Below are 26,322 nucleotides of genomic sequence, written 5' to 3' on the forward strand. Positions count from 1 at the left end.
CTCAATGTGAGAATTTATTAAGCTAAGTAATAAATATATTACTTCTGCACATTAATTTAAACTAAAGAAACACAGGAGAGTTTACTTTCTTAGATTTAAACTGTACTTCTTAAAATTATACGTCCATTTGCTAACTTTATATATGAAAAATGTTCTATAATTTTTTGCAAGTCTTTTTAAATTTTAAACTTTGTGCCCAAAATATCGTAGCGTGATAAAAAGAATTGTCTCAAACAATTAAAATCATATCTAAAATTGTTTTAGACTTGATTTGTTAGTTTCGTCTCCGCTTGACATTGATTGTATCAGCCGTTGCATTCTATGCGTAACGATTTTTAATTCACTCAATTTATCGAAAGCATGGCAACTTAAAAGCATCATCTTGAGAAATTGTGTAAACTAAACTTCTGATTTCAAGTTAATGTTCAGAAATCTATTTTTTTTTCTATCATAATGTTGACATTGAGCAAGAGTAAAAGACACAATGGAAGAATAAAATTAACTTGAAATTTTATAGCATCAATACAATTTATTATTGCAATTTGTATTTAAAAGTAAATTTGAATAGCTGATTAAAATTAAAGAAAAAATTGCCTGGAAATAAAACTAATATCATTTAAAAGTTAATTTTTTTGAATTTTTAAGTGTTTTAAAAATGCCTTTCGTGTGATTATTTGTTTTGAAGTTATTGAATTAAATTTTAATTTATTAAAAATCCAACTGAAACTAAAAATCCTTTTTATGTGAAACCCTCTTTTTTTTATATAACACTTACTCACCCAGAAATAGCAATATATCACATTTTGTGGCTCTAGATCCAAAGATCTGCAGCGCAAAATAGTGAATTTTGTGCTTCACGCATCTGTTTGTAGAATTTTGCTCTGACTTGTATGCTATTGACTCTTATGTAAGATACTGATATGATTGATACTCTCCTGTATAATACTGACGCAACGAGGTATTATTTTCATCCAATTTCCTCATTAACAACTGACGTTCATCAATTGTTACTGATTAAGTTAATCGTATGACAAAACGTAAATAACTTTGCACTCGTTTAAGCAATATTGTATAAGGTACAAATATATATACAAGTAAAAGCTAAATCTTGAATTTGGATAATAGAAACTAAATGTGATAAAACTCTGTATTGAAAATGAAAGCTCTTTTATTTCATGGATCCATTCTCCAGTTCTAAGATGCGTAGAAAACATGCATTACATCAATTATCATTGATCCATCTTTCGTAATACCTACTCTTTCTGAGTATAACTTAGTCATAGACAAGAATTCCTAGTACATTTTTAATAATTATTTAATATTTTTTTCTCTGACTAATATAAATTTCTATGATTTCAAGTGCTTATTAATTTATAACTATTACTCTTAGCCAAAAGTATTATGTAAAAGTATAATCGCACTTACTTGATACGATGTGGCCGAAGAAACGGAAACTTGAGCTCGGTACCATTTATTGCCGGATTCTCCGCTAACTTCCCAAATGACCCTGTCCGGTGCTTCATCTCCAGGAACTCGTTTCAAGACTCTCAGAGTGCCGACTCCATTTCCAAACATGTGAGTGGCGAATTTCATGCACACGGGATTGTTATCACCTACGATAAACAAATCATTCGTTCATTTATAGATCCAAACTATCTTTGTTACAACTGAATAAGGTCTTGCTTTAATACACATCATGTCTCCCCAAAATAGGCGGCCATTCATTGATTCAGCTTAGAATGGAGGATGGTTGCGGTAAAGAGATTTTCCTCTACTTGTGAAAAATTAATCCGCAGTTATCATCGAATGAATAAAATTTCGGCTTACATAAAATAGAAACAAATTCTTACCTGTTGCGAGAAAATTAGGGCTTAAAAGTCGGGCTTTGTCTCCTGGACGTCTTGGAAAAGATGCGTCAATGAAGGCGTATCCACCTGGAAGGAATATCTATTTCAGGTATAAAAAGTTAAAGGACTATTTAGATAGTATAATCCAACAGATTTTGATAATTTCAATATTTTATGGAACAAAATAATTTCAAACTTTCATTCCATGCTATTTGATTTATTGGGACAGAACAGAACGCCGTCTCATACCCCCATATCCGTAATCATTCTGGTCACTGAACGGTTTGATGAGCATGTTACGGAAATTTTATTAAATACCAAAATATTTACAGTAGAAGAAACAAAAATAACTATGTACAGAATTTACAAACATATAAGAAATGATAATAAAATGAAAGCGTTTACAAAGAGTTTCTACTTTGAAATATTATAGAAAAATTATTTGGAATATACAGAATTATATGCAGAAAGATTTTATGTATGGAAAAAAAATATGATTTCTGTGTTCACTTGTTATCATGACATAGTAAATAAGGATTCATTTATAAAAATCAAATAATAAATAATTTCGTTAATGTTAACAAAGAAAATCTATGTTTGAAAGATATTAAAGAATGCAAAAGAACTTGAAGAAACCGTGGTGCTTTTCACCCCTTAGTCCTTGTGAGTATGACAATTGATGTTGAAAAATAGGGAGGCAAAAAAAAAAAAAAAAAAAGACCTTTGTTTTCACAGAAAGACCTCTGTTTTCACAGATAAACTTAATTATCCTATGGATTTTTTGCTTGGAGCTGAAGTTGCTGGCGACTCTTTTCAGCCATTCTTGTACATGGTTCGGTGATGGTTTTTTCATATACCAAGAGATTGTGAGGACGCATTCCGTATCATAATGATGTGCCGTGCCAATCCCACTCCTGTCAGTGTTCACTCACTGACAGTTTGTTGTATTTAAATGGATTCAAAGAAAACGTTAAGTATAGGTAGAAATGGATTATCGGATGTACATATTAGGGATTATATAAAAACCGACTTTTTGAAAAACCGGTTTTCGAATTCAAAATTTCCAAAAAACTGGTTTTAGCCGGTTTTTGAATTTTTGTCAAAAAAAAAAAAATGAAAGGTGAAAAATATTTTATTTTATTTATATAAAATAACAAACGAAATCAATATCAAAATCAAAATATAAAAAAATTAAGGTTTACATATACATATTACTTGCACAAAATAACGAAAACTCAAACAAAAATTTCAAATAATATTTATATTATTTTCACTAATTTTAATTTCTCCTAAGAAAATAGGATTTTAAAAAACATAAAATATTCACTGAACGCTGGCTAAGTCTTGTTCTTATTTTGGAAATAATATTGCCTGCAATTGAAAATACTCGTTCACTAGCTATTGAACTTGGTTTTATAGTTTTCAGGGCATCAAATAACAAATCTAAGTTTTTTTTTCTTTTATCCGTTGCCACAAATATTGAAAATTCAGCTTACAGTGTTTTTGGATTTGTAAGTTTTTCTTCGGGGTCTTCAAGAAACTTATGAATTGATTTTTCTATGACTTCTTTTAAAAAAGCATTACTCTGATGTAGTTTCTTCGGTTTGCTCTTCATCAGAATCGATTTACACATAAGAATTTGGAAGTATTCAAGACAATATCTTTCCAGATAATAATTTCGGTTTTTGGAGCTAAAGAAAGTACACTAGATTTCTTCGCTGAACTAGAAATATTTTGTGGGTTTTGCAAATACAGTAAAAGAGTTGGTAATTCTGCTTGTCTTCTTTCTTGAATTCGTTCTTCTAAAGCATATAATAATTTCAAACTTATTTCAGTGTTTAAATTTTTTAGTTGAAATAACAGAAATTCAAATTTGCCTTCATTTGTTTATAAATTGGCATCTCATCGCCCTACGCCTTCAGCTGTTAGACGAATCGGTCTCACCCAATGAAATTCGATTTTTTGAAGACGAGGAATATCCAGACGTTCCGGAAAACCGGTTTTCTTAATTTTAAAACCGGTTTTCAAATGTGACAAATTTACTTTAAAAAACCGGTTTTGAAAACCGACAAACCCTAGTACATATGTATGTACCGCATGATTATAGAAGGTACCCACTATAATCATGACCTAGTAGCTAATTTTAATAAGAGGCATTATGTCCATGTGGAAAAAAGTTTTATTTGAAATAAAGATTTTTTATGTTGTTTGAATCAGTAAATGTGTGACCAAAATAAATAAATAAATAAAAATTTACATTTTTCTACAGTTCCAAATTCAGTTTTTAGCAAAATAATCTAAACATAATAGCATTTTAAACAAAAATAAAGTTGTTCCGCTTTCTGCAATCAAAACTAATTTAGTTGAAAAGCTTTGAATTCCGTTATTTTAGATTAATCAAAGAAATGAAGACAGTTGATTGGATGATAGTTCTTGAAAAAGTCTTTGAATGGTCTAAAATAACTTAAATTGAGGAAATTCTAAGCTTCACAGTTCATCTGTTTTAAACGCAGAAGAGAAGAACTTTTTTAAAAAAAATATTAGTCGAACAAGATTATTTTAATATGATTAATAAGATTATTAAGCCTTATAAAAATTTCGATTTCGTAATTTTTATCCAGTACATTTATTGATTCAAATAACATGAAAAAATTCTTTACTTCATTAAAATATATTTACAACTGCATATCCCTCTCTCTACAAGCTTAGAAATTATTTATTGGGTCCTGATTAGAGTAGACAGCCTGCACGTATGTGCATGAGCGCAGAAAAACATCTGTATATATATGCAACAATATGTAAACTATATAAAACAGCCATCTAAAAAACTATAGAGAAGTATAAAATGTTCTTGGGAAATTAAATCGGATAGTACCTACTGTGCCATATAATTCACTGGTCTTATTTTAAAATCTACAGCAAAGATTTTTTTTTTGCCATATTTTCGGTGTTGTTTAAAAATAAAATTATATTGAATTTGCAATTTTAGAAAACTGTACCTGTTTGTTCGTCTCTATTATAACTACTGAAATCTCGGGATGGGCCCGTTAGAAAACTTTTACTTGACCGTCCAAGTTCCCAATCGAAATCGTCTTCCACATCATTTGTCCAACCGCAAAACCCACCTTCAAAGGTACAATGTCCTAATAAAGAGGGAAAAAAGAATAAATTATCATTATTTAAGATTTAACAAATATTTGTAAAAAATAATCTAGTAGCTGCATAAAGCCTATGACTTTATATAGAAAAAGTGAAAACATCGCCAGCATATTTGGTTAGTGAGATAATTGGTTGTTAAAATGAAGTGAAATTACCGAAGCAGTTGTCAAGATCTGGGCTACCCATTTTTTGAAAAACCATATCATCCAAAGCAAAATGACCCCTGAAAGGCCTTGCTGGATCATTCGTTGACTTAGTCACAGCTTCAAATATGATCTAAAGGGAAAATGATAGGATTTAATTGCACTAATAAAAGCCTTTTAAAGCATATATATATTTTTTATTCTAAGCACATGATCCAAAGAAAAATATTCTCATAGTTTTTTTAAATCAAAATTAAAGTAATTGCAACTAAATTTAGTATTAAAACCAACATTTATGAAAGATATGAGAACGAAACAATAACTACTTGATACATTAGTACAACAGGCACCATGCAGTAATTAATTTGCTTGGTCATTAACCAGCATTTTAGCAATCAAATATGGAATAAATTCAATTATGAGACTTTTCTTGTGTTAAAATGCTGTTGAAAATTGATAAAAACAGAAAAAAAAAATGCATAGCAAAAAGCACTATTTCAAGAATAGCTTGTTAAACAAATAAATCAAGATAAAAATTATTTTAACTCTGAAAGAGGACAGCTTACAAGTTAATGTAGGTACGAAAAAGAAATAAATCTAAATTGTAAATCAAAGATTTTTACGTGTCTTTAGGGGAATTCTGGCTATAGAAGGAAATTCGTCGGGCCAAATGTCCTCTCGTTTGGGCGGAAGTTAGGTGAGGGGGTTACGAGCTCAGGTGTAGTCCACGTCATCTGACCGTGGCTCAAAATTATAAGGTCTGTCCCAAAATACACTTAGTGTTGCTTTAAAATGGGACATTAATATAACTGAACTGGATTCCTTAAAAATATAATTAGGAAAAGAAAGTATTTTCTGGGTTACTAAAAAGATTTTAGAGGACTATTTTTGCATTTAAAAATATTCCTTTTAGTATAATTTTATAAAAGTTTTGTCCAATTTATTTTATACAAAATTGTCGAGAAGAGTTCTAATAAGTCATCACCGATCTATGCCTTGGACAACTAATCTGAAACTTATTCAGGATGTGAATAATTTGAATGATTTAAATCAGCTTTTCTAATAAATTCATTATGTTCATTATGTACGATGTAACTGGAGAAAAAAATGAGCATGAGAGTAGCGTGTTTCATAGAAACTCTAAGAAATGAAGAACATAGTGAATCATCTCATTTACCATTTGCATACTATCAAGGGAAATAAAATGAGAAGGATTTTATAAAAACTGTAATTGTTTTAATATTATATGTGTAATACAAATGCTTCATATTTGTCCTTGACAATTGTCTTTTCTTTTAATAACAGATCACAAAAATGACATACTTTTGAAATAGGATGATGCCCTAAATACTTACAAGATGAAAGCCATCGTAAGTATAGGCAAGTTCGCCTTTAGTCCAGCTGCCTTCTTGACCTTCTCGAACTTCCCACAAAGATGCATTTTCGGAGGTTTCCATATCTCTCAGATGGATTATCAGCCTGTCTGCACTCAAACCATCCATTATGTAAAAGAAACTAAGGCAGTAGCCCATAGGTCCAGTTCGACTGAGATTTCGGCTGATAAACAATGCACTATCTATTACTCCATGATCTTCTGATAAATCAATTGAAGATCCTCCTGCTCCTTGTGGAAGCGGACGCGCTCCACCAACCATTTGATGACTAGGCTTTGGTAAAGTTGGTACAACCGGTTGATGACTGTCTTCTTGATATGAAGTTTCGTAAAATACATAACCACCTGAATGTGTAATGGAAGAAAATAACCTTTATATGTGCATCTTTTGACTGAAAGTAGTTAATGAATGACAACTATATGAATTAATATCAATCCAATTTTTAACTATCAGAATAAAAATATAACATTAATCTGAGTTTAAATTTTTAAAAAATAGATAAATCAGTCTATCCAAAAAAGAAATTTATGTTTTTGTTCCTATACTGTAATACTCTAATTATAGGTAAAAACATCATTGACGAATTACTTTTGATTAGTTTTAAAACGTTTTATTTTTTTTAGATTTAAATTAAGTGTCTAATTTTAAGAACTATTTCTGAGGCGGTTTTAAATTATTAATGTTATTAAAAAAGATATTCAGAAAAATAGTAATAATATATAATAAAAAGAAGAATTTTTTTTCATTTCATTGAATAAAACGAAAAGTAAATGGTTATTTTTAATCTATTAAAAAGTCTGTTCTTGTTAGTCTATTAAATTATGCTAAAATGCATATCTAAAAATTTAAGCTCAAATCAAATGAAAATTTAACGTAACGTACATATAAAGCAAGTTTTGTAGAAATTGACTCTTGCTTTTTATGCTTTCTTTATTTGATATTTACATACCATGCGAATTAAAAAAAATTATAGAAAAGTTCAAAGAATTAATAAACAGTTAAAACAATTGATTTCATTCAGATATTAATTAAAAAGAGGGACTTTATTTTTTTGAAAAATTAAAAGATGTCTTATTTATGCAGATTAAGTAGCGTCCATAATTCAGCCATTATTAATTCTAGGTATCTAAAATCCATTTAGCTATCCACCTTCTTCGATAGTTATAACTTAGTTTATTAAAACATTTTAAACCTTCTTACCTTGCCTGTCTGAGGTGGTATGATCTGCTCTGGGACCTCCTATCCAAGCTGAAAGTTCACCCATACCAAGTCTCCATCGACTTCTAGGAGGTGCGTTTGGAGGAATCAGCCATGTGCACATGTCTAAGTTTGGTGCTCCAGTACCAAAGTCACAAGGATCTGGTGGCTCTTCGGGCACTGTAAGACGTTCAGAACGGATTTCTGGTTCAGTTTGTACAACCGTGGAACACATGACTCTCCCCAACCACTGGAGAGTCGCCATAGAGCCCAGTACTTTCGATGTATAGCGCGTACTGCAGCACTCCCAGCTAACACATCCTGAGAAATTGTAGAGTAATTGATTAACTATTTCTGGTCTCTAGATTGCAATCTTGTATTCTCAACTCGGATCAACAATCTAAGTAGACAGACAGAGAAGACAGTAAACATGTTCGAAGACGAATTGTCAGAATACTCCAACAGGAAACGAAATGTTCAAGAAATTTTTGTTTTTGATTTTAAATAGTTATTCTGAAGAACCATTTGATTTTAAGCAATTAATAGGAAAGAAAAGAAGTATGGAAGTCTATGCATATAGGTTAAATATCCTTACTTAGAATTACCAATGCTAATATTTGGTTGAGGACACTGAATCATAGTTGTCTGGAATTTGAATTCAGATTTATTCGAAGCTTTGCCAGATTAGATCTCAATTCCATTGAAAACCAACGTTAAAGATTAGTGCAAGCAAAATCTGGGCGAAATGAAACATCAGAGAGAAAAGTGCGCGCACAGATGTTATTTATGCCACCTTGCATAAAATTGTGAACTTTGATTCTAATAATTCATGACATAACTTCTAAATGGAGTGTTAGCCTGACATGAATGCCAATATTTCTGAACTGATCAAATTTTTCTCCTTTAACTCCAGAAAAAGAAGTTAAATAGTTAGTAAATAATAGTGGACAGAAAAAATGAATCTGAAAGAAGTCATCTATTGTTACGTAAAATGTATTTTTTCAATTGCTTCACAATCTTAAAATCCCCAGTCACAGTAGAAAAGACAATAGCCAGAGTCATTGAATTTTGTATTAAGGCAAGGTGTGGCTGCTGAATTAGATCGGATGAAGAAGAAAATTGTGGCCATTTTATGAAGCATAGCTAGAATAACCTTTGAAAATTGGTATACAAATTTTCTTTTTAGATACGAATTGCTTAATCCAATTGGATCAGCTGCTGATAGCTTTCCTGGGTTTGCTCCAAGAGAAATATAAATGGGTTCAGCTTCCGCTGAAAGCCCTCCAAGTTGACCACAAGTATCTCAGTATAGAAAGAAGAACGCAAATGCTTAGGTTTCACAAAAATAAAAATTAAAATCAGATATTTCAATTTAAAAATTGTTACAATTTACGGAGAAATTTGTAAATTCTTTTAAAATTAAGTTTTGGTTTAATAAATAGAAAGAAAATCAGAAAATAAAATGTTAATAATTAATAAAAAACAAATAAAATATGAAATAAATGTACTTAATTAAAAGTTTTGATCGATAATTATATCTCTAAAGATCTTTACCTTTGTTATGAAGATTTTATATTTTTCCCGAAAATAGATAAATATTTTAAGAGACAAGATTGTTGATTAAGGTTTATTTTATGATAATTCTAAAATTATAATTTTTGAATTTTGAAAAAAATAAACTAAGTTATCGGCCTCTACTTATAGAAATGCTTTTATAAGATTAATTTTATATTCTATCAAATATTTAATGTTTACTTGACAAATTAAAATGATTCGTTTTCAGATGAAAATTTGAAATTTCGACCCAATGAAAATAAATACTGCTTTGGAATGTGACTTAAAAGTATTACTCTCGACCATAATATTTTCACTCATTTATGGTATATTATCTTAGTATCTATATTAAAAAAAAACCAAAAGAAATTATTATGTGTTTCATATAACTCATATATTTAAAAAAAATATTCCAAAATTTGGAAAATGAAAAAAAAAAAAAAAAAAAAAAAAAAAGGTTGGTATAACTCAGAACTTTCTTATTTCTTATACCCAAACAAGAAGACAGTTTTATAAAAAAATGATAATTTTCGGCAATTATCAGTCTCTTAATAAAATATGCTATTATCACCTATTATAGATGTACAGCTTAGATGAAACAGTGTTATAATTTGAAGTAAATAGTTAGTCAGAATTAAGTGTAAGAGTTTTTTAAGAGAAGTAGAATTTGAAATAAAGGAATAGGAGACAATGGTTAAGGGAAATTTGAAAATGATTAAGGCAAAAGAGAAACCTTTTTTCATGAAAAGAAGAATCAAGTCAAAAAGTGAATGCCACCAATAGCATTTGAAAAATTCTAAAGAATTCAGGAGAAGCAACAAGAAAGAATCGTTTGCTGGAGTGAAAAAAATCGCAGGAAATGGAAGTTTGAATTACTTGAACAGCTATAAGATTCAGAAAGATGTCTAAGCATATAGAAGACGTTACAAGTAAAATTTCTTTGTTACAGTAATATAGAAATTTGAAAATACAGCCTGATTATTACATTCATAGCATATTTCATTTGAGTTTTGTTGCAGTATTTTTTAAATAATTTTAGTGGGTTAGTTAGCTGAGAGTGCATGAAGACACAGACATCGAAAGTATTTTGATTAGATTAACCCTCCATTTTTCACAATAATTTTTATTAAAAAGTTGTGATTTACGTCATGAATATATCTATTTTATAAAATGATCATCGAGTTTTCAAATTTTCCCCCATATTACTCTAATTTACTTTTAACCAAAATGTAAGAGTATTTTGTAAGAAAATTCAAATTGCATTGTGTTAAAAATAGAATAAAATAATATAAAATGGATTAACCTAACCAGGTATGCAAAACTATATTGAGATTAAACGGAGGGTTAAAGAAAACCAGGGCTTAAAAGACAAAAGTAGATATAGTTAGAATTTGATAAAAGTAGACAAAAAGAAGATAAAAGTTAATTATAATGACTAAAGTAGACATGATAATTATATGAAGCGAGCGAAGAAATTTAAATGTTTTCGACGTGTTAACATGAACATACTTACCGTCAGCATCGAATTCTTGACGTTTTATTCTTTTCTGAAAATAAAGTGAGAGGTTAAAATCAAATGGGAAAGAATGTATACAAACAAAAATAAATATATTTAACTATTGAAACTGTTTATATTTGTTTTTCTGAAAATATGACCCCTACTATTCTCTGTAAGACGAGTTCAGAGTAGTATTTTTTACTAATGTTATATTTTTGTTGCTGAGCATTATGCGCAGATTCACTGAGAAGTTATATATATATATATGGTTATTAAGAATAACCTTATATATATATATATATAAGGTTGTTCTTTTGAAATTACTAGATTTTCAAAAAAAAGGAAAAAAAGAAGAAGAGAGAACTTTGTGAAAAGGAACAACAGAAGTGTGTTTATGAGGCCCCGGAAGGCAAATTCAATATAAAATTATTATAGTTGCGGAGATAGAATCTTTTAGATAGATTTTAATTCTGCGACGAAACTTACACTGGAACTCGATAATCGATTCAACACTCCTTATATCAATCGTAAGTTTACGAAAAAACAAACAAACTGTTTGAACATTTACATTTGCATAACGCCAACTGAAATGCTTATGCAATAAAAAATGAAATAGAATGTGTGTATTTGCACATATGTCCCTCTGTACAAAACTGCGCATAGGTTATTTAAAAATATTATTTATGATTTATTTGTATCACAATATATTACGACCCTTAATCTGTTTAACTTTCAGGTCCTATGAAGTGCGGATAAAATGTAAACATATCCTTAAGAATGAAAGGGCTTAACTTAACTTTGCTAAGTTTAGCTTGTACACTTTGCCATCATCTATCGTAAGAATTAAAATGGCTGCGTAATAAAACTACTATGAAAATCAGAAATCTAAATTTAGCACCTTTGTGAAAAAAATCGTTCAAGAAGCATTACAGAAACCAAATTTAGGATGGAGTTGGGATTAGATGTAGATAGTGTACTTGAGTTAAAGTGCAGCTATGCATTTCAGTGCAGCAAAGCTCAAATATAAAGTTATATTTGAGTCATAATACATTCATATCAGCATAAATTTTATATTAACTGAAAAAAATGTCAAATGTTCCGTCATATTTACACAGACTTCATATTTTCAAAAAATATGAAATGTATATATATCTTGTGTTTGGCGCAAGTAAGTCAAGTAAGGCCAAAAAACACAACTCAAACAACCAATCATATTTTCAAAAAAGAATTTTTGATTTCAAAGAAATACGGAGAAATTAAGGCGTTTAATAACCTTTTTTTGATGTTTTAGCTTTCAAAATAGATGGTTACATTTATTACTCAAAATATTTTATAAAAAAAAAGAATTTTATTTTTGTTCATGAAGACTTAAGAAAACCAGAAAGAAATTCAATTCTCTATTCCTATAAAAAAGTAAAATTTTTAGTGAACTTAAAGTCTCTGTTCTTGTTGGCTTGAAATCTGGTGACAGCACAAAAATTAAAGCATTGAAAGAAATATTTTGACTCTGTCATATCAAGATGTCACATGTCAAATTTGCAGAAACATTTAACTAATGAAAAACATTTATATAATTACACTTGGTTTGATAGATTTATCCGTAACTTATAATATAAGTTGTTACCACAAAGTGCCATATGTCACAAATGGTTTTAGCTGTTACATCAAAATTTTGTATATTTTATTGTGTCGTTTCCAACACACGACATTTTGATTTAAAAAGAGACGATTTTGAATTTAAATATTTTGATATCCGGTGCCGTAATTCCGAATCCGAGTACTGTAAAGTTTCTACTTTTCTACAGCATGTAATTCTACTATGTAACCGCATGCAGTCGTCAGTCTTGGATTTCATGGTTCTCTTTTCTTATTTTGAACATCTATTTATAGTAGTATTTATTTCAAATAACGAAACAAATTGTGAAAACTATTTTTGAAACAGTTGCAGCGGCCAAACAAGCGATAAATGACTGTTTGTTTCGCCAGTTGGCGATAAGCATCAATCATACCTACGGAGATGAACTTTGCTCTCCAACGAATACGAGTGACTCACTTCCTGCCTTCGCCAGCTGGCTTAGAACTTCTTCCTCGTGCTGGTCGATGGAATTACGGCCAATGTATCATGTTCTATATTTGTTAATTTAATTTGTAATTAAAATTTATTTTTGTTATTTACATGGCTGGCAGTTTCCATTAAGTAAAATGTTTTAATACTTTAATTTAAAGTAAATTTGGCAATGCGTGTTAAACCACGCACCAAACAGTAAACAAATGATATACATACCAATAAATGTTGATATGGCGAAATTTGAGAAGTATCTCCCGTCGCATATTGTTTATAGTTAGCTGGAAGCATGGTTAAATTGTGAAAAATGCCAGCTTCGACTTTCGATGTGAGAAAATCGAAGCACCATAGATAAGAAAGTAGCAGTACAAACAGTGACACATTGTTCTGCATGTTATAGAAGAAAGAGAATTTTTTTTCATAATTTCCCTCTCTCACTGATGAATGTCTTTGATGCATCTTTTACTTCAGGAACAATTTTTCAACAATTTTCATACTTATATATACCTGCAAAGAAAATAAAAATGTTAGCAACTGATATACATCATCTTTGTAAGATGTATATTATGTAGTTATTTCAAGAAGAAAAAGATTTAGTCATTAATTATTAATTAGCAATTAGCCGAATGGTGTTCCGCATATATATATGTATATATATATATATGTGTGTGTGTGTGTGTGTGTGATGATATCTCTAAATCTAAATTAAATCCTAATTAATTTTAAAATTTTTATCTTAATGTAACTTATATTAACTTAATTCTAAAATGTTCTTTTATTTCTTGATCCAATTCCACCTTTTTTATTTAATTAATGTGCCACGAGCTCTGTAAAAATGCTTAAATGTGCACTTTCACACGCTCCGAGTGAAGGGATAAAAAACTGTCAAGTCAAGCAAATTCTTTTAAAAAATACCTAGATTCCCCTTACCTAAATCGATATGTGTAAAGATATCCCTATCAGAATCTCACAGTATATACTGACCGAAAAAATATTTCTGTCTCTCTTTACGCTCTTTTCTCTTTTTCGCTCTTGTGTTACACTGTGGATTGACGTGCCTCATCGCGTCTTGCTTGTACATAAATTATGCCTCCAGGGATGGAATAAAAGCTAAATTTAAAAATTCAAAGTGTCTTCTTTCTCTTCGGCCACGAAATTGTTTTAAAAATACATGTTTTTACATTATATATACATAATTTAGATGAATAGATTGATTGATATAGATGTAACTCAGTAAATGATACAATTGATTAATTTTTATAAACTACATTCACAACAAAATGTTTTTAATATTAAAATGTAGTACCAACATCTTTACAATGCTATCATGCGTATATCTTTGTTTAGTAGAGAACATAAGGACATTAATCAAAAACTGTTGAAAAGACAGATCAGAACGGGTCAAATAATGACTTATGACACTATGAGCAATTCCTAGCATTAAGATTTAACATCTTGAAAAGATAACCATTAAAAAAAGAAAAAAAAAAAAGATTATTATATCATGATCATCAATGAAGAAAAGTCAAAGTTCAGAATATAATCTGACATTCACTGTCCGATTTGTAATTCGGGTATGTAAAGTTATGGAGTCTTTTAGAAAGTTTTTATAGTTTTCTCTGTATTTTAATGTTTTAGCAGAATTGCATGCATGTTAACTCCTTCATTAATGCTTTTCGTAGAGGGAAAATTTACAGTGTATTGTTTCAGAATTGAATAAAAAAACCATATTGGCAAAGTGGAAGTAAATTCCTTTTATTTAGATATATAAGCGAAAGAAAATTTCACTTCCATTTACATCTACATCCATCTACCTACATCCATTTACATCTTCCATCACGTCTACATCATAAGTTGTGGAAATAGTATGAAGATGGAAGGGAATGCAGTTGATGAGAGTTTCCAAATAAGGCATCACATGTTTAGTTTAAAACCTCAGCTTCTAACTTTTAAGGAGTTGCAACTATTAGAAAATATTTAATGAAATTATTGATCTCTATAATTAGGTCAAAATTGAAGAATTGGAATTATCTTTCCTTCTTCAAAATTCAGTTAAAGGAAATTTTTAACCTTTTGTTTTTCCACCCTTTAAAACTGGAAGACTCATCTATAAAATCGATCGAAGCTTTAAAGCGCTATATAATATATTCTTCGTAAGTTGAAATCCAATATAAATTATTCTTGTCATCGTGCTCACAAAATGATGCAGGTAAAACATAAAACATATCGTCCCTGCGATTTCAAGTTCTTGACCTGAAAAATGATATTTTCCCAACTATCCTCTCAAAGATTTCCTTCACAAAAAATTGCGTATGGCAGCAATGACTTGAACATGAATTTCCTTTACAAATTGAATAGTAAAATAGCTGTTGCAATTTATAGAAAATTCATAGTTTGGTGCCGATTTCGTTGGCTAGGTATCGAATAAATTTCATGCTTTCGATAGTTTGTTTATATTACCGTGAAAGACCGAAATTAGAGAATGTCGAAGTATACCGCGAGGAATATTGGCACAAACCAAATAATTTTTTTTTTTCTTTTTTTGCATTTGAGCTATTACCTGTGGATGTTGACAAGTACAAATAAGTTCTGGTGAGAAGTGAAACGCAAAGTAGAGAAGGCATAACCAGGGAAGCTAACATAACAGTTTGCTGTAGCAATAAATGAGATTGTATGATAATAATTGTAGTAATTTGTTGTAATTTTTGCGTAAGTTTATTGCTGGTATTATAATCTTTTCTCATTTAAAATGTACTATTCGTTTTAAGTTCAACAGTTTATTATTATCAGCTGTTACTTCAGATTTCTTCTATTTTGATATATATAGTAATATGTTTTAAAAATAAAGTATGTTTTAAAAAACTGCAGTTTTCTCTTAATATAATGAAACATTTTTATTCAACATTCACCATTAGTGCTGCTGCATATCGATATTTGTCGATTTAAGTGAGAAATAGTGATATTTGGCAAATATTTCGGACTACAGCAAGCGACTGTGAGAATGCTGACATTCACCGAAGAATATCAAAATTTGTCAGATACCAGTCTTTCAGAGTAATATATGAATATATGTAAGGTTTTCTGCTTCAGGAATTTTAATCAGAGAAACTGTGGAGAAAGTTTCCCCAGAGTCATGCCATGAAACCTATTGCAATAAGTCTTCTTATAAGGAATCTACATAATATCATTAATCTTATTTACCACATCAAAAAAGATAGAGTAAAAACAGAAGTATACCCGAGGAATAATTTCAGTTGAAAAAAACAGATTGATTTGGTAAGCCTGACTGTTTCATTGCAGAAAAATTCTGATAACATATTTGTTTGCTCAGAATGTCTTTCTATATTGGATTAAGTTATAAAGAATATCTTCCAATTCAGCACTTCCTTATTCATGAAAATAAAAATAACATTGAAAATCGAGAACATGATTTAGTAACTGACTGTATAATGATGGTTTACATTAGTATAGTTAGGGTAATTGAATGACCTGAAATCTCTGAGGAAAGACAGATGAAGCTAAAGAAAAAGTACTATAAAGAAGAAAATTAATGATTCTTGGAACCTGGATTCCATGCACGGAAATACAAGTTTGAATGTTATTCAAAACACTCAATCATGTTATCAATATTAATAGCAATGTCTACAGAGTTACAAGAAGACATTTTTTCGCGTTAGTCTCAGACTCTTTTACATATAAACAATTTCGTAATAATATTACCTAGCCAAAACAACACTTTGCATAATAAAAAGAATATTTCCGGAAGTACTTCGGTATTTCCCCACAGCATTGACCTTAATCTAATATTGATGCCGGTTTTGACATCCTTAAGGAGAAATCTTACCTGGAAATCATCTCAAGAACAAGATTTCAGTAAAAAGAAATGTGACTGAATGTGCTAATGAATAAAATAAAACAAATTTATTAAAATTGTGTCAATCTTTTTATAAATATAATCCTTTGGAATCAAATCAAATCAGATACTGTTTGTTTATTTTAGAAAAACCGTGTATTAAATTTAACTTTTGAAGCCGATTCTGACAATTAATAAGTGCTATATTTTGAATAAGAACTAACTTTTTACTGATAAATATTGCAAAAAAGAGTTAACAGTATCTTTTAAGTATCTTTTATTTGTTTGAAACAATCATATAGCTTCAGTTTAAAGTGATGCATCAAATGCCGATTTTATATTTCTGTGTCAATATTTATTTGCACAACAAAAATATTAAAAATGCATTATAATATCACCAAAATATCAACTAACAAGTGAGTGTAGTGAATAGTATTAAGAAGATACTTTTTGAAAACTATTATTTAAAAAAAAGATATTTTCTCAGACCCAAAGACCTTGTTAAGAAGCTTCCAAAATTAGAATTGCTGTAACTAATTGGTGAAATTCCTCGTAAAAATGGAGCATAGAATATATTTTTATCACTTAAACTAGAATAACCTTTATATTGATTACATTTTTTTATGCTAGTTACGGAAGATATGCGGAAAGAGAGCTTTTCTGTTAAACAGTTAGAGCATGAAACCGCGCTGCATCAAGCGTTGCTGTGAAAGAAGCTATTGGTCACTGCTTCTTGAATTATTAATCAAACAAGAGCTGCCCATTACAACTGCAATAACATGGATAGGGGGTTAGGTTCATATATAATTCAGTAGAAATTTCCAAAATCTAGGACACAAGGATCTCCCTTTGCATTTCCGGACACTTGCCTTTCAGATTAACATGTAGATTACAGTGAAATTGTACATACTGACACATTAATTTAATTTTTGCACACTTGTATAATTTGAATTTAAAAAGGGTTTGTATCTTGCTTTATATTGTCCATTGTAAAAAGCAACCTTTGGAAGAGTGCCTATAGAATTAAGCTCTGATATCTTGAATGCGATTTTACAGAGTTTCTTTGGTTTAATTCTAAACTATTTTTTAAAATTAGTTTTTCATATCCAGAAGCAGATTTTTATTAGAAAAACTTACAACGTTTTGGTGACTTAAATTTGCTTAGTTTTCTGAAAAATGAGTCATGTTGAATGCGAAATGTTGATTAATTAAATCACTGTTAATGATCAAAATGTAAGAAAAAATATCGAAAAATATTTGAGGAAAAGAATTAGAAACCAATAAAGTTTACATTGTTTTTTCAGCAGCTATCATAACGAAAATAAAACTAACTGTAATTCAAATTTCGTATTTTCCTTTTATGGTTTAAGATGAAGATAACTAATTCCTAGAAAATTCTTACGAAGATTTTCAATAATAATTGAAAAAAATATTTATTTCGGCTTATTTGTAATGTGTTTATCTAAACCTCATGGTAATATTAGCTTAAAATTAAAATTTGCTGGAGTGGCAAAAATTTTCAATGCTATTAAATATGTCAGTTAATTTACGGTAGCAATTAATGGCAAGTCACTTTCGGTAATTTTCAGAAAAATGTTTTGATTCTCTGTGAATTATAATCTTTCAACGATTTTTAGTTCTAAGAGGAAATTATTATTATGCATCAATTAAGAAATCTTAACATTACAATGCGAATTATTTTCATTTCACTAGATATTCTCCAACTTGTTTTAGAAAAAATAGCCAAGATTTATTCAATATTAAGGACTTTACAGTAGGTTGTTACACAATTAATGATTTAGTAATGGATGTCCCAAACAAGCTTTCATTTTATCTAAAGGATAAAATGTCACTGTTTCGATGAATTATTAGATTTTATTCACACATTTTGAAAGCCCCGTAAATCGAATATTGAAATAATATATTTATTCATTGTTATATAAAAAAGTCGTTTATCAAATTTGCCAAAAAATTTATTGATACAAATATTTATATAAATAAGCTACATCTGCTTTCAAATTTTTATATGTGATCAGGTGATAGAATTCAAATTATGGATCAAAAACAGAATGCAAAATGCCGTTAATTGTGCCTGAAACTGTTTTGTATGTTGTACAAATGTAGTTTTCTTACATGTGACATCTTGATATTATATCGACATTTGAAATTCAATCACACGAAATATTTAGTTATAAATTAGTTACTTCAATGAAGAAATGTATAACTTTCTTCATATTTTAAAATCTTTAAAAAAAATTTTAATACAAAAAAGTTAAACATTAAGAATGTAATCTGAAAAAAGATCCAATATCCTACGTGCGCAAAAAAAAAAAAAAAAAAAAAAAAAAATCGTGCAGGTTTTGTCACTATAAAAAAGGAAAGAAAAAGGCTTGTACTCATTTTAATCAAATAATATTTCTGTCCGATTGACTGATTCAATTACGAGGTTAACGTCCTATTTTCGAAGTCATACTAGGGCTATTGGGAAGAAAAGAAGAGTTTTTTTTCTAGAAAATATATCGAAAAATGTACGTTACAAAAATAAATTAATGAGGATAAAAAGAAATTCAGAGAAAAGAAAAGAATAAAGAAAAATAAAGTTCAAGCTATATTAGGGCAATTTACCAATAAAGAATCGTGCTAAAATGGAGCAGTCCTCACTGATTCTTTTTTAAAAAAAGAATCAGCAGTCCTCAATGTTTCTTTTTTAAAAAAATCTGAACTCATTGTTCAAATATTTTATAAACAGCTCATTTTTTTCTAATTTCTATTTTAGATTTAAATAAATACAAACAGCTTAAAATATCAGTAAATATAAGAAAAATGAACTCGTACTAGATATAAAAACATTTGCAATTTACGCTTCCAATAGTAGAATGTTTGAATTCTTATTACGTGAGGTCTTTATTTACTCTTTGTTTTGACAACGTTATCATTATGACATCGGTGACATGCTGTGAAAAAAAGTCATAATCATATTTCTGTACTTTTTTTTTTAAATTTTAAATATCATTCAAACTTTCAGTAGGATAATTCACTATCTTTTTATATACCAATAAAATAAAAGTAAACAAGAAGAAAGGAGAAGAAAATCGAAAAGATAACTGCTTCTCTGATAGTTTAAGCTTAACGATGTTTTTGTTAGTGCTGTACTTTTCGCACATACGCATGTGACTAACTATTTTTCAGTTTGTTTAATGCCCATCGTTTTCTCCTTTGTTTTTATACATAAAATTGACTCGTAATTCCATAATTTTTCATCAAGTAAACAATGTAAACTCAAAATTTTTTATTAACTCTTAGCGACCTTGACTGCTGCGAGAATACGAACTTAACAATAACTATTCATTCTAAAAGCTCAAAATATTAATTTTATCTCTTTTCAAATTACTACACACAGGATGTAATTACTATCGTTTTTTTTTTTTTTTTTTTTTTTCTATCTGCCATGATTTCACCAATCCATTTTAGAAGAAAAAACAATTTGTAATAATTGCTTACATCTTTTTAAATTTCTACAATCTTGTAATTGAATTTATAATTAAGAATAAATTGTGTTGTGATTCTGTCTGATGATAATATAGAAGTAATGTCATAATCCTACGAAAAAAAAATGTTTGCCTGAAATGTTTTAGCTTATTCTGATTAAATTTGTTCAACAGGTTTCAAATATAAAAACAGTTTTTCTCTATCAGCTTTACTTTTTTGAAATTTAACATAGCTGAATCATAAAATATTTAAAAACAAGTTTTTTCCTCAAATAAAAGAATCATGTGAAAAGAATAAAAAGAAGAAAGAATTTTAGTATTCGTTCTCACATGGAAAGTCCTACATGATCTGAAATACTGAATAGCCTGATACTGAAAGCCATATCTTACAAATGTCTCCCAACGTTACTCATTAATACCACTGTGTCTACTAACAGAAGAAATTTTCTTTTACCTTTATACCATATAAGTTACTTTCCATCTGAAAAGTTAATGTAATTTTTTACGTAAAACATTGTGTAAATCCTATTAAATTTGATTAGATACTTCTTTATAATAGTTTATGGGGGGTATTAATTTCTAAAAATCAGCTTAAGGGAAGAAGGGAGTGCTAGCTTATAAAACACAATTTTATAAAATATGATTAGAAATCAACAGCTTTCGAGAGGAACAAAAACTCGTGTTTCTTACATATGAATGATAAATTTCCTTTAAGAAAATAAGATTTTACATATTATTTAAAATCATATTGTATTATTTGTGTTATCATTTAATATTACTTGAGACTGAATTTGAAAAGTCTTTGTTCTCTGAAGAAGTTTTCCCGATCTAAATAAGCAGAATTATCTTCAAATCAATTATTAGTTCTCTGATAAATTAAAAAAAAATCGTTGCATTAAAGAAAGATTAAAAATCATTTTTCACGTACTTGTTTAATTCAGAATAACATTTCTTAAGTCTAAAATAAACCGTAATCAATGTAATATATAGTTCAATCAATTTTTCAGATTGCAAAATTTAAAAAAGAAATTCTTTTAGCAGTAACGAATTTTTTTCGTTAAATTTGATAAAGATATACGGAATACACCAAGATAATAATTTATCGATTTTGTTTTGCCAATTCTGCTATCTAAATATAAATACAAATATGATAAAGTTTTTAAATATAAAAACCCTGATACCGTGAAACAATAAGTTTGGGATAATTACCATACGCAGTGTGTTACATATTTTTTTTCTGTTCAAGCTGCTTTTGATAGGACTGCGCAATGAGTTTATGACAGAAATTTGAATCAAACTCGAATAAAATCCTAAAAAGTTAGTAATGTAAGATTAATTATAAATGATCCAAAATACGAATTCTTACTCTTAATCACTTCACGTATGTATACTCGTACACTGCACGTAATATGTTTTGGGTAAAATGTAGCAATCAAAATGATTTTATATCTCCTGAAAGAGGCCATAGTAACCACAGTTCTCGAAAAGTATTCCTTGCAATTTTTTACATAAATTTTGAAGCTATTTACAGACAATCTCTGCAACAATAAGATTTTAAGCTTATTAATTTTTTATAATTCTTAAAGAAAGATTTTGTAAATAACAGCTCAAACTAAAACAATAAAATAAAAACTTTATTCGGATTTCTTAGTGAATTGCTGAATTCATAATTAAAAATATTTAACCTTACATAGACGGACTTTAAGTTATCATTTAGACGCAATTCTTGCTAATAATAAGTTCAGATATTTTTTTCATCGAAAAAAATTATTTATATGCGACACCATAATCATATAAAGGGAATAAATGCCATAATTATATAAAATGTTTCATTTAAATAAGTCTAGTCCGCAAATTTATTGGAATGGCGGAGACGATTTCAGCAATGGGCAATGGAAAGCAGTTAAATGATCCAGGCTTATATCTGAATGTTCTGAAATCGTCTGCGATTCGGGAAATAAAGTATTTGAAAATTATATATTCCTTATAAAATTTAAGTTTAATTAAATAGCTCGCATCATATCTTACATAAACATTGAAGAAATAATTATCAATAACCGACGCATCTGCAATAGTTGCCAGGTGAATACAGTTTCCTTCTCTCAGTTGTTGCAAACTTTTCTGCAATAGTTGCAATTTTTTTCCCGAGAAAAATTAGTTAATTGAACTCTGATAATTTGGCGATTAGTGAATCTCCCCTTAAGAATAGACTAAAATTAATATGTAACAGCAAGTAACCTATTAAATCACAAAGCGTAAAAGATCTATACCACGCAAAAGGATTACGCAAATGATTCATCATCTGGTACCTAAATTATTCACTTCTGTAGGTATTAGTCTTTCGGCTAATGCTAGGGTAACTGCTTTGGTTGTACTTATTTCTCATAATCGATGATAAATAGTACTGCTCTCATTCGTATTTTTCCAATTACTTAGCAATAGGAATATAAAGGTGAGAATAATCTCATAATAAGCGATTTATCGTATTGAATAATGTAGAAGAATACAAAATCATAATTTACGTTCGCAATATCTTGAAATCATCGAAAACCTATAAATTTTATAGATTGAATCATTATTTTGAAAATTTCGTGAATGCTTATAAAGTATTTTGAAGGAAATAATTTGAAATAAAATTTACAAAAATATTTTTTTGTTAATTGTATTAAGGTAGCGCAACAAAAATATAAAAGTGGTTAAATATTTGAAAATTTGAGGAAAAAAAGGATCCATCTTTATTTTATCGGAAAAATAGATATTGCAATTAATTCTTTAATTATGAAACATTATATTTGATTCTCAATTATTTACTAGTGGATATATTAAAACAATTTTCTTTTCATTTTTGCTTGTTGCATTTGTTTGTTTCATTGACACAAATAAATTATAAAGAAGCAATAGAACGATAAACCTCTTGATGAGAAAAAGAATGTAAATTCTTTTTGAATTACAACTTGTTATACTTTCTTGGGTTAATTGACTTAATATTTAAATTGGTCAGAATATTATAACAATAAACCCTGAGCGATTAGGAAAACGTTCTTATTGTCTTTTTCTCTAATTATTTGTTTCACAGACATATTAAATGTTACGTAACGATTATTACATAATATAATAAGTTTTCAATCATAATTCTTCATGTCTTCAATCATAAAATTTCATGTCTTCATAATTTTTCTCTCGGAGAACAACACTACAGAGAATGATCATAAACAGATTAGTAAATCAGATGTTGAAAGAGCGAAATGGGGTTTACAGCCCCTACCTTTATCCATCTAAAAAGTCTTCAAAACCTTTACTGCAATGCATACATGCCATTGAAATATACAGATCTTAGATTTTTTTTTTGTATTGTACATGATAGTTTAAAAGTCGATTTACTCGTATGATCTCATTCACTGTATGGAACATTTTAAACAACGTTTCTTTAACAGCGTAATGTCAAATAAAGTAAAATTAATGTGATTAAATATTAGTATTAGAGTTTGATACACATTTGATTCGATACATTTCAAAAATGAAATGTGATATTAATCCGTCAACATTACCATTAGCTTAAAAATCACAAAGTTTGATTGACACAATGGGAAAAGTAAATTTGAGGTTCAGTACACACACATAAAAAAAATTGAAGACAGCTTTAATCACTTTGTAATCATCACTTCAGGCGAAAGTGAGCGTGAATCAAGCAGTGAAAAATAGTCAACTTATCGTTCTTTATCTGACAGAGATTGTGAAATGGGGCACTCTCTAGTATCCTGAAAAATAATTGAAAGGTAAAGAGTGTTGAAAGATAACGAGTGTTGAATTCGATAGCATTACGACAATTTACAGTAGCAACTGAATGCTATCGAAAATGTGTTGCTCAGAAAACTGGATAAATTCCAAACATCTGCGCTACTTCCAAATGTTTTCTTTCACTTTTTAAAAATTTATGGCATCTGCGAGAGTGCATTTGTTTTTCTGTCCTTCAAACCACAGATATCGTATCTATGACTCATAATCAATCCGGTTAAACAAATAGAATGAAATGTGTTTCAGCTCTTTTTTCATTGCACGCAAAATACATTTTCTGATACTTTTGAAATTATAGAATGCGTCAGAAAAAACAACCAAAGAGCAACAGATTGCATCTATTTGTATTAGAAAACGTTGGGATAAACAGATTTCTTTCTCGCTTGAAAGAAACGTGACATTTAAAAATGCCATCCAAATTCCAAAAATAAAGCAAAAGAGTTTTTACCATCATATACTATGTAAGGAATGAGAAATAAAGTGTATAAAATCTCTGAAAAATAAAATACGTGAGATGACTCGTTTATGAGTGGAATTTAATGATTCTTTGAATACTGAGATTTACTATCAGCATTTCAAAACTGCACTCCAAATGTATCAAATGAATTTTCTGAATTACATTAAAGTGACTAATTCTTGTTTATCATTGCATGCCAAACTAAATATTACTTAAAAAAAAGCAATATCATTTCAAAAGAAATATTCATTTATTCCAGAAACGATAAATATAAAATTCAGTATTACAAGGAAAGCAGTAACTTTATTTTCTTGAATGCCATTTCTCAACAAAATATTTAAACGTGTCAAAAAATCTGAGCAACTTTCGATGAATACGTTTTATTAGCTCATGATAAAATACGTATTAAATATTTAATTTGATACGATTTTTTATGTGAAAGATTCTCGTCGAAATAAATGTATTAATAACTGAATTTCATTTCAGGAAAACTGATTACTTTTTAAATTTAGAATAGCTGATTTTAAATAAAATTTTCTTTTAAATTATGATAAATCATTCTTTTTTTACGATTATTAAAGGAGTAGAGGTAGGCTAAATAAAAATATTTCTTGTAATCAAAAATTTCGAAAATTTATTTTTTCATTTTTCATTTTAAACTCAGAATTAGTAAAATAAGATTACTTTTATGCATGACTTCTAACAATTTAATCAGAATTAGGGGGGAAATATTTCTTTTTCACGCTGTCAGCAGAAAATCATCGGACTGTTAGAAAATCATCGAACAACACTCACATCTTTCAAATGAATTTAAGACAGGTGAAATTTATTAGAATATTTTCTCAAGATCTGATTTTTAAAAAAGAGTGCGCTTTAATTATATTTCTGCACGCTTTTATTAAACTCGACTTGTTTCATGGTTGTGAATATGGTTTTGTTTACTTACTCTTTGATGAAGTAAAACTCTGAAATTTTGTATAATTGTACAATTATATACTCCTATCAACATGCAATATTTTAATATTTGCAGAGCTTAACCATCATCCAATCTATTCGTTTAGATTAAATTTTATTTAAATAAAGGTGGATTTGGAAGAGAACTTGAGAAAAAAATTGATATTAAAAATTCATAATATTTATAACAACTAATTACGAAACATATTAATGAATGAAAGAACAGAAAATAAAAAAATAAAATAAAAGTTTGAAATAAAAAATTTTATTAATGTTCTAAAAAGTAGAAAAGTTTATCGAAACCATGGATAATGACATTATGGAACTAAAATAAAGACATAAAAGACTGTTAAAAATAATGCATGAGATGTTAAAAATGTTGCAATGAATACCATTAGACCGAAAATTCAAAACCCATAAAAATTAAAACATATAATTTATATGATTAAAATTCCAATATGTTTACAGTATTTTAATAAACGCTTTTGTGATTACTTTTTGCAGTCCCTATTTCAGAAGAAGAAAAAATCTATCTTTAAATGCTCTAATGAAAGAGAGTTTTTAATTTTTTTTTTTTTTTTGATTATTTCAGGGTAAAGCTCCCAAAAAATATTTTAATACAAATTTTAGAACTTTCATTCCCTTCTGAAGGAGCTAGCATTCTAATATAGAAGTGCTTTCATTTGATATTATTGCATATGCATATTTTTCATTTTACATGTAAACTGAACATAATCGTGCTGGATTGAAAACTTCATATCATACCAACAACCAAACTGAAAATGAAATTGAAAAAAGAAAGAAAGAAAGAAATATATAAAAATATTTTTGAAGAACATTCTTACTTCAATATTCCTTAACTTTAAAGTAATTGAGATTAAAGCAATATTGCACCCATTGAGATATAAAAATTTGTCT

General features: G+C 28.6%; 1 protein-coding gene across 2 annotated transcripts in view; it reads right to left on the reverse strand.

The window, feature by feature from the left end:
- Positions 1 to 26,322, reverse strand: part of LOC129960476 (MAM and LDL-receptor class A domain-containing protein 1-like) — a 48,606-nt gene that overhangs the window by 20,967 nt on the left and 1,317 nt on the right. For both annotated transcript variants that reach the window (XM_056073940.1, XM_056073939.1), the window contains exons 2-9: positions 13,077 to 13,364; positions 10,808 to 10,841; positions 7,744 to 7,920; positions 6,505 to 6,887; positions 5,162 to 5,282; positions 4,847 to 4,990; positions 1,851 to 1,934; positions 1,426 to 1,613 (exon numbers count right to left, since the gene is read on the reverse strand). In XM_056073940.1, the coding sequence (XP_055929915.1) occupies positions 1,426 to 1,613; positions 1,851 to 1,934; positions 4,847 to 4,990; positions 5,162 to 5,282; positions 6,505 to 6,887; positions 7,744 to 7,920; positions 10,808 to 10,841; positions 13,077 to 13,316 (1,371 nt within the window). In that variant the 5' untranslated portion in view covers positions 13,317 to 13,364. The remainder of the gene's footprint in view (positions 1 to 1,425; positions 1,614 to 1,850; positions 1,935 to 4,846; positions 4,991 to 5,161; positions 5,283 to 6,504; positions 6,888 to 7,743; positions 7,921 to 10,807; positions 10,842 to 13,076; positions 13,365 to 26,322) is intronic.

Source organism: Argiope bruennichi, chromosome X2, assembly GCF_947563725.1.
Source record: "Argiope bruennichi chromosome X2, qqArgBrue1.1, whole genome shotgun sequence".
NCBI classification, from domain to species: Eukaryota; Metazoa; Arthropoda; class Arachnida; order Araneae; family Araneidae; genus Argiope; species Argiope bruennichi.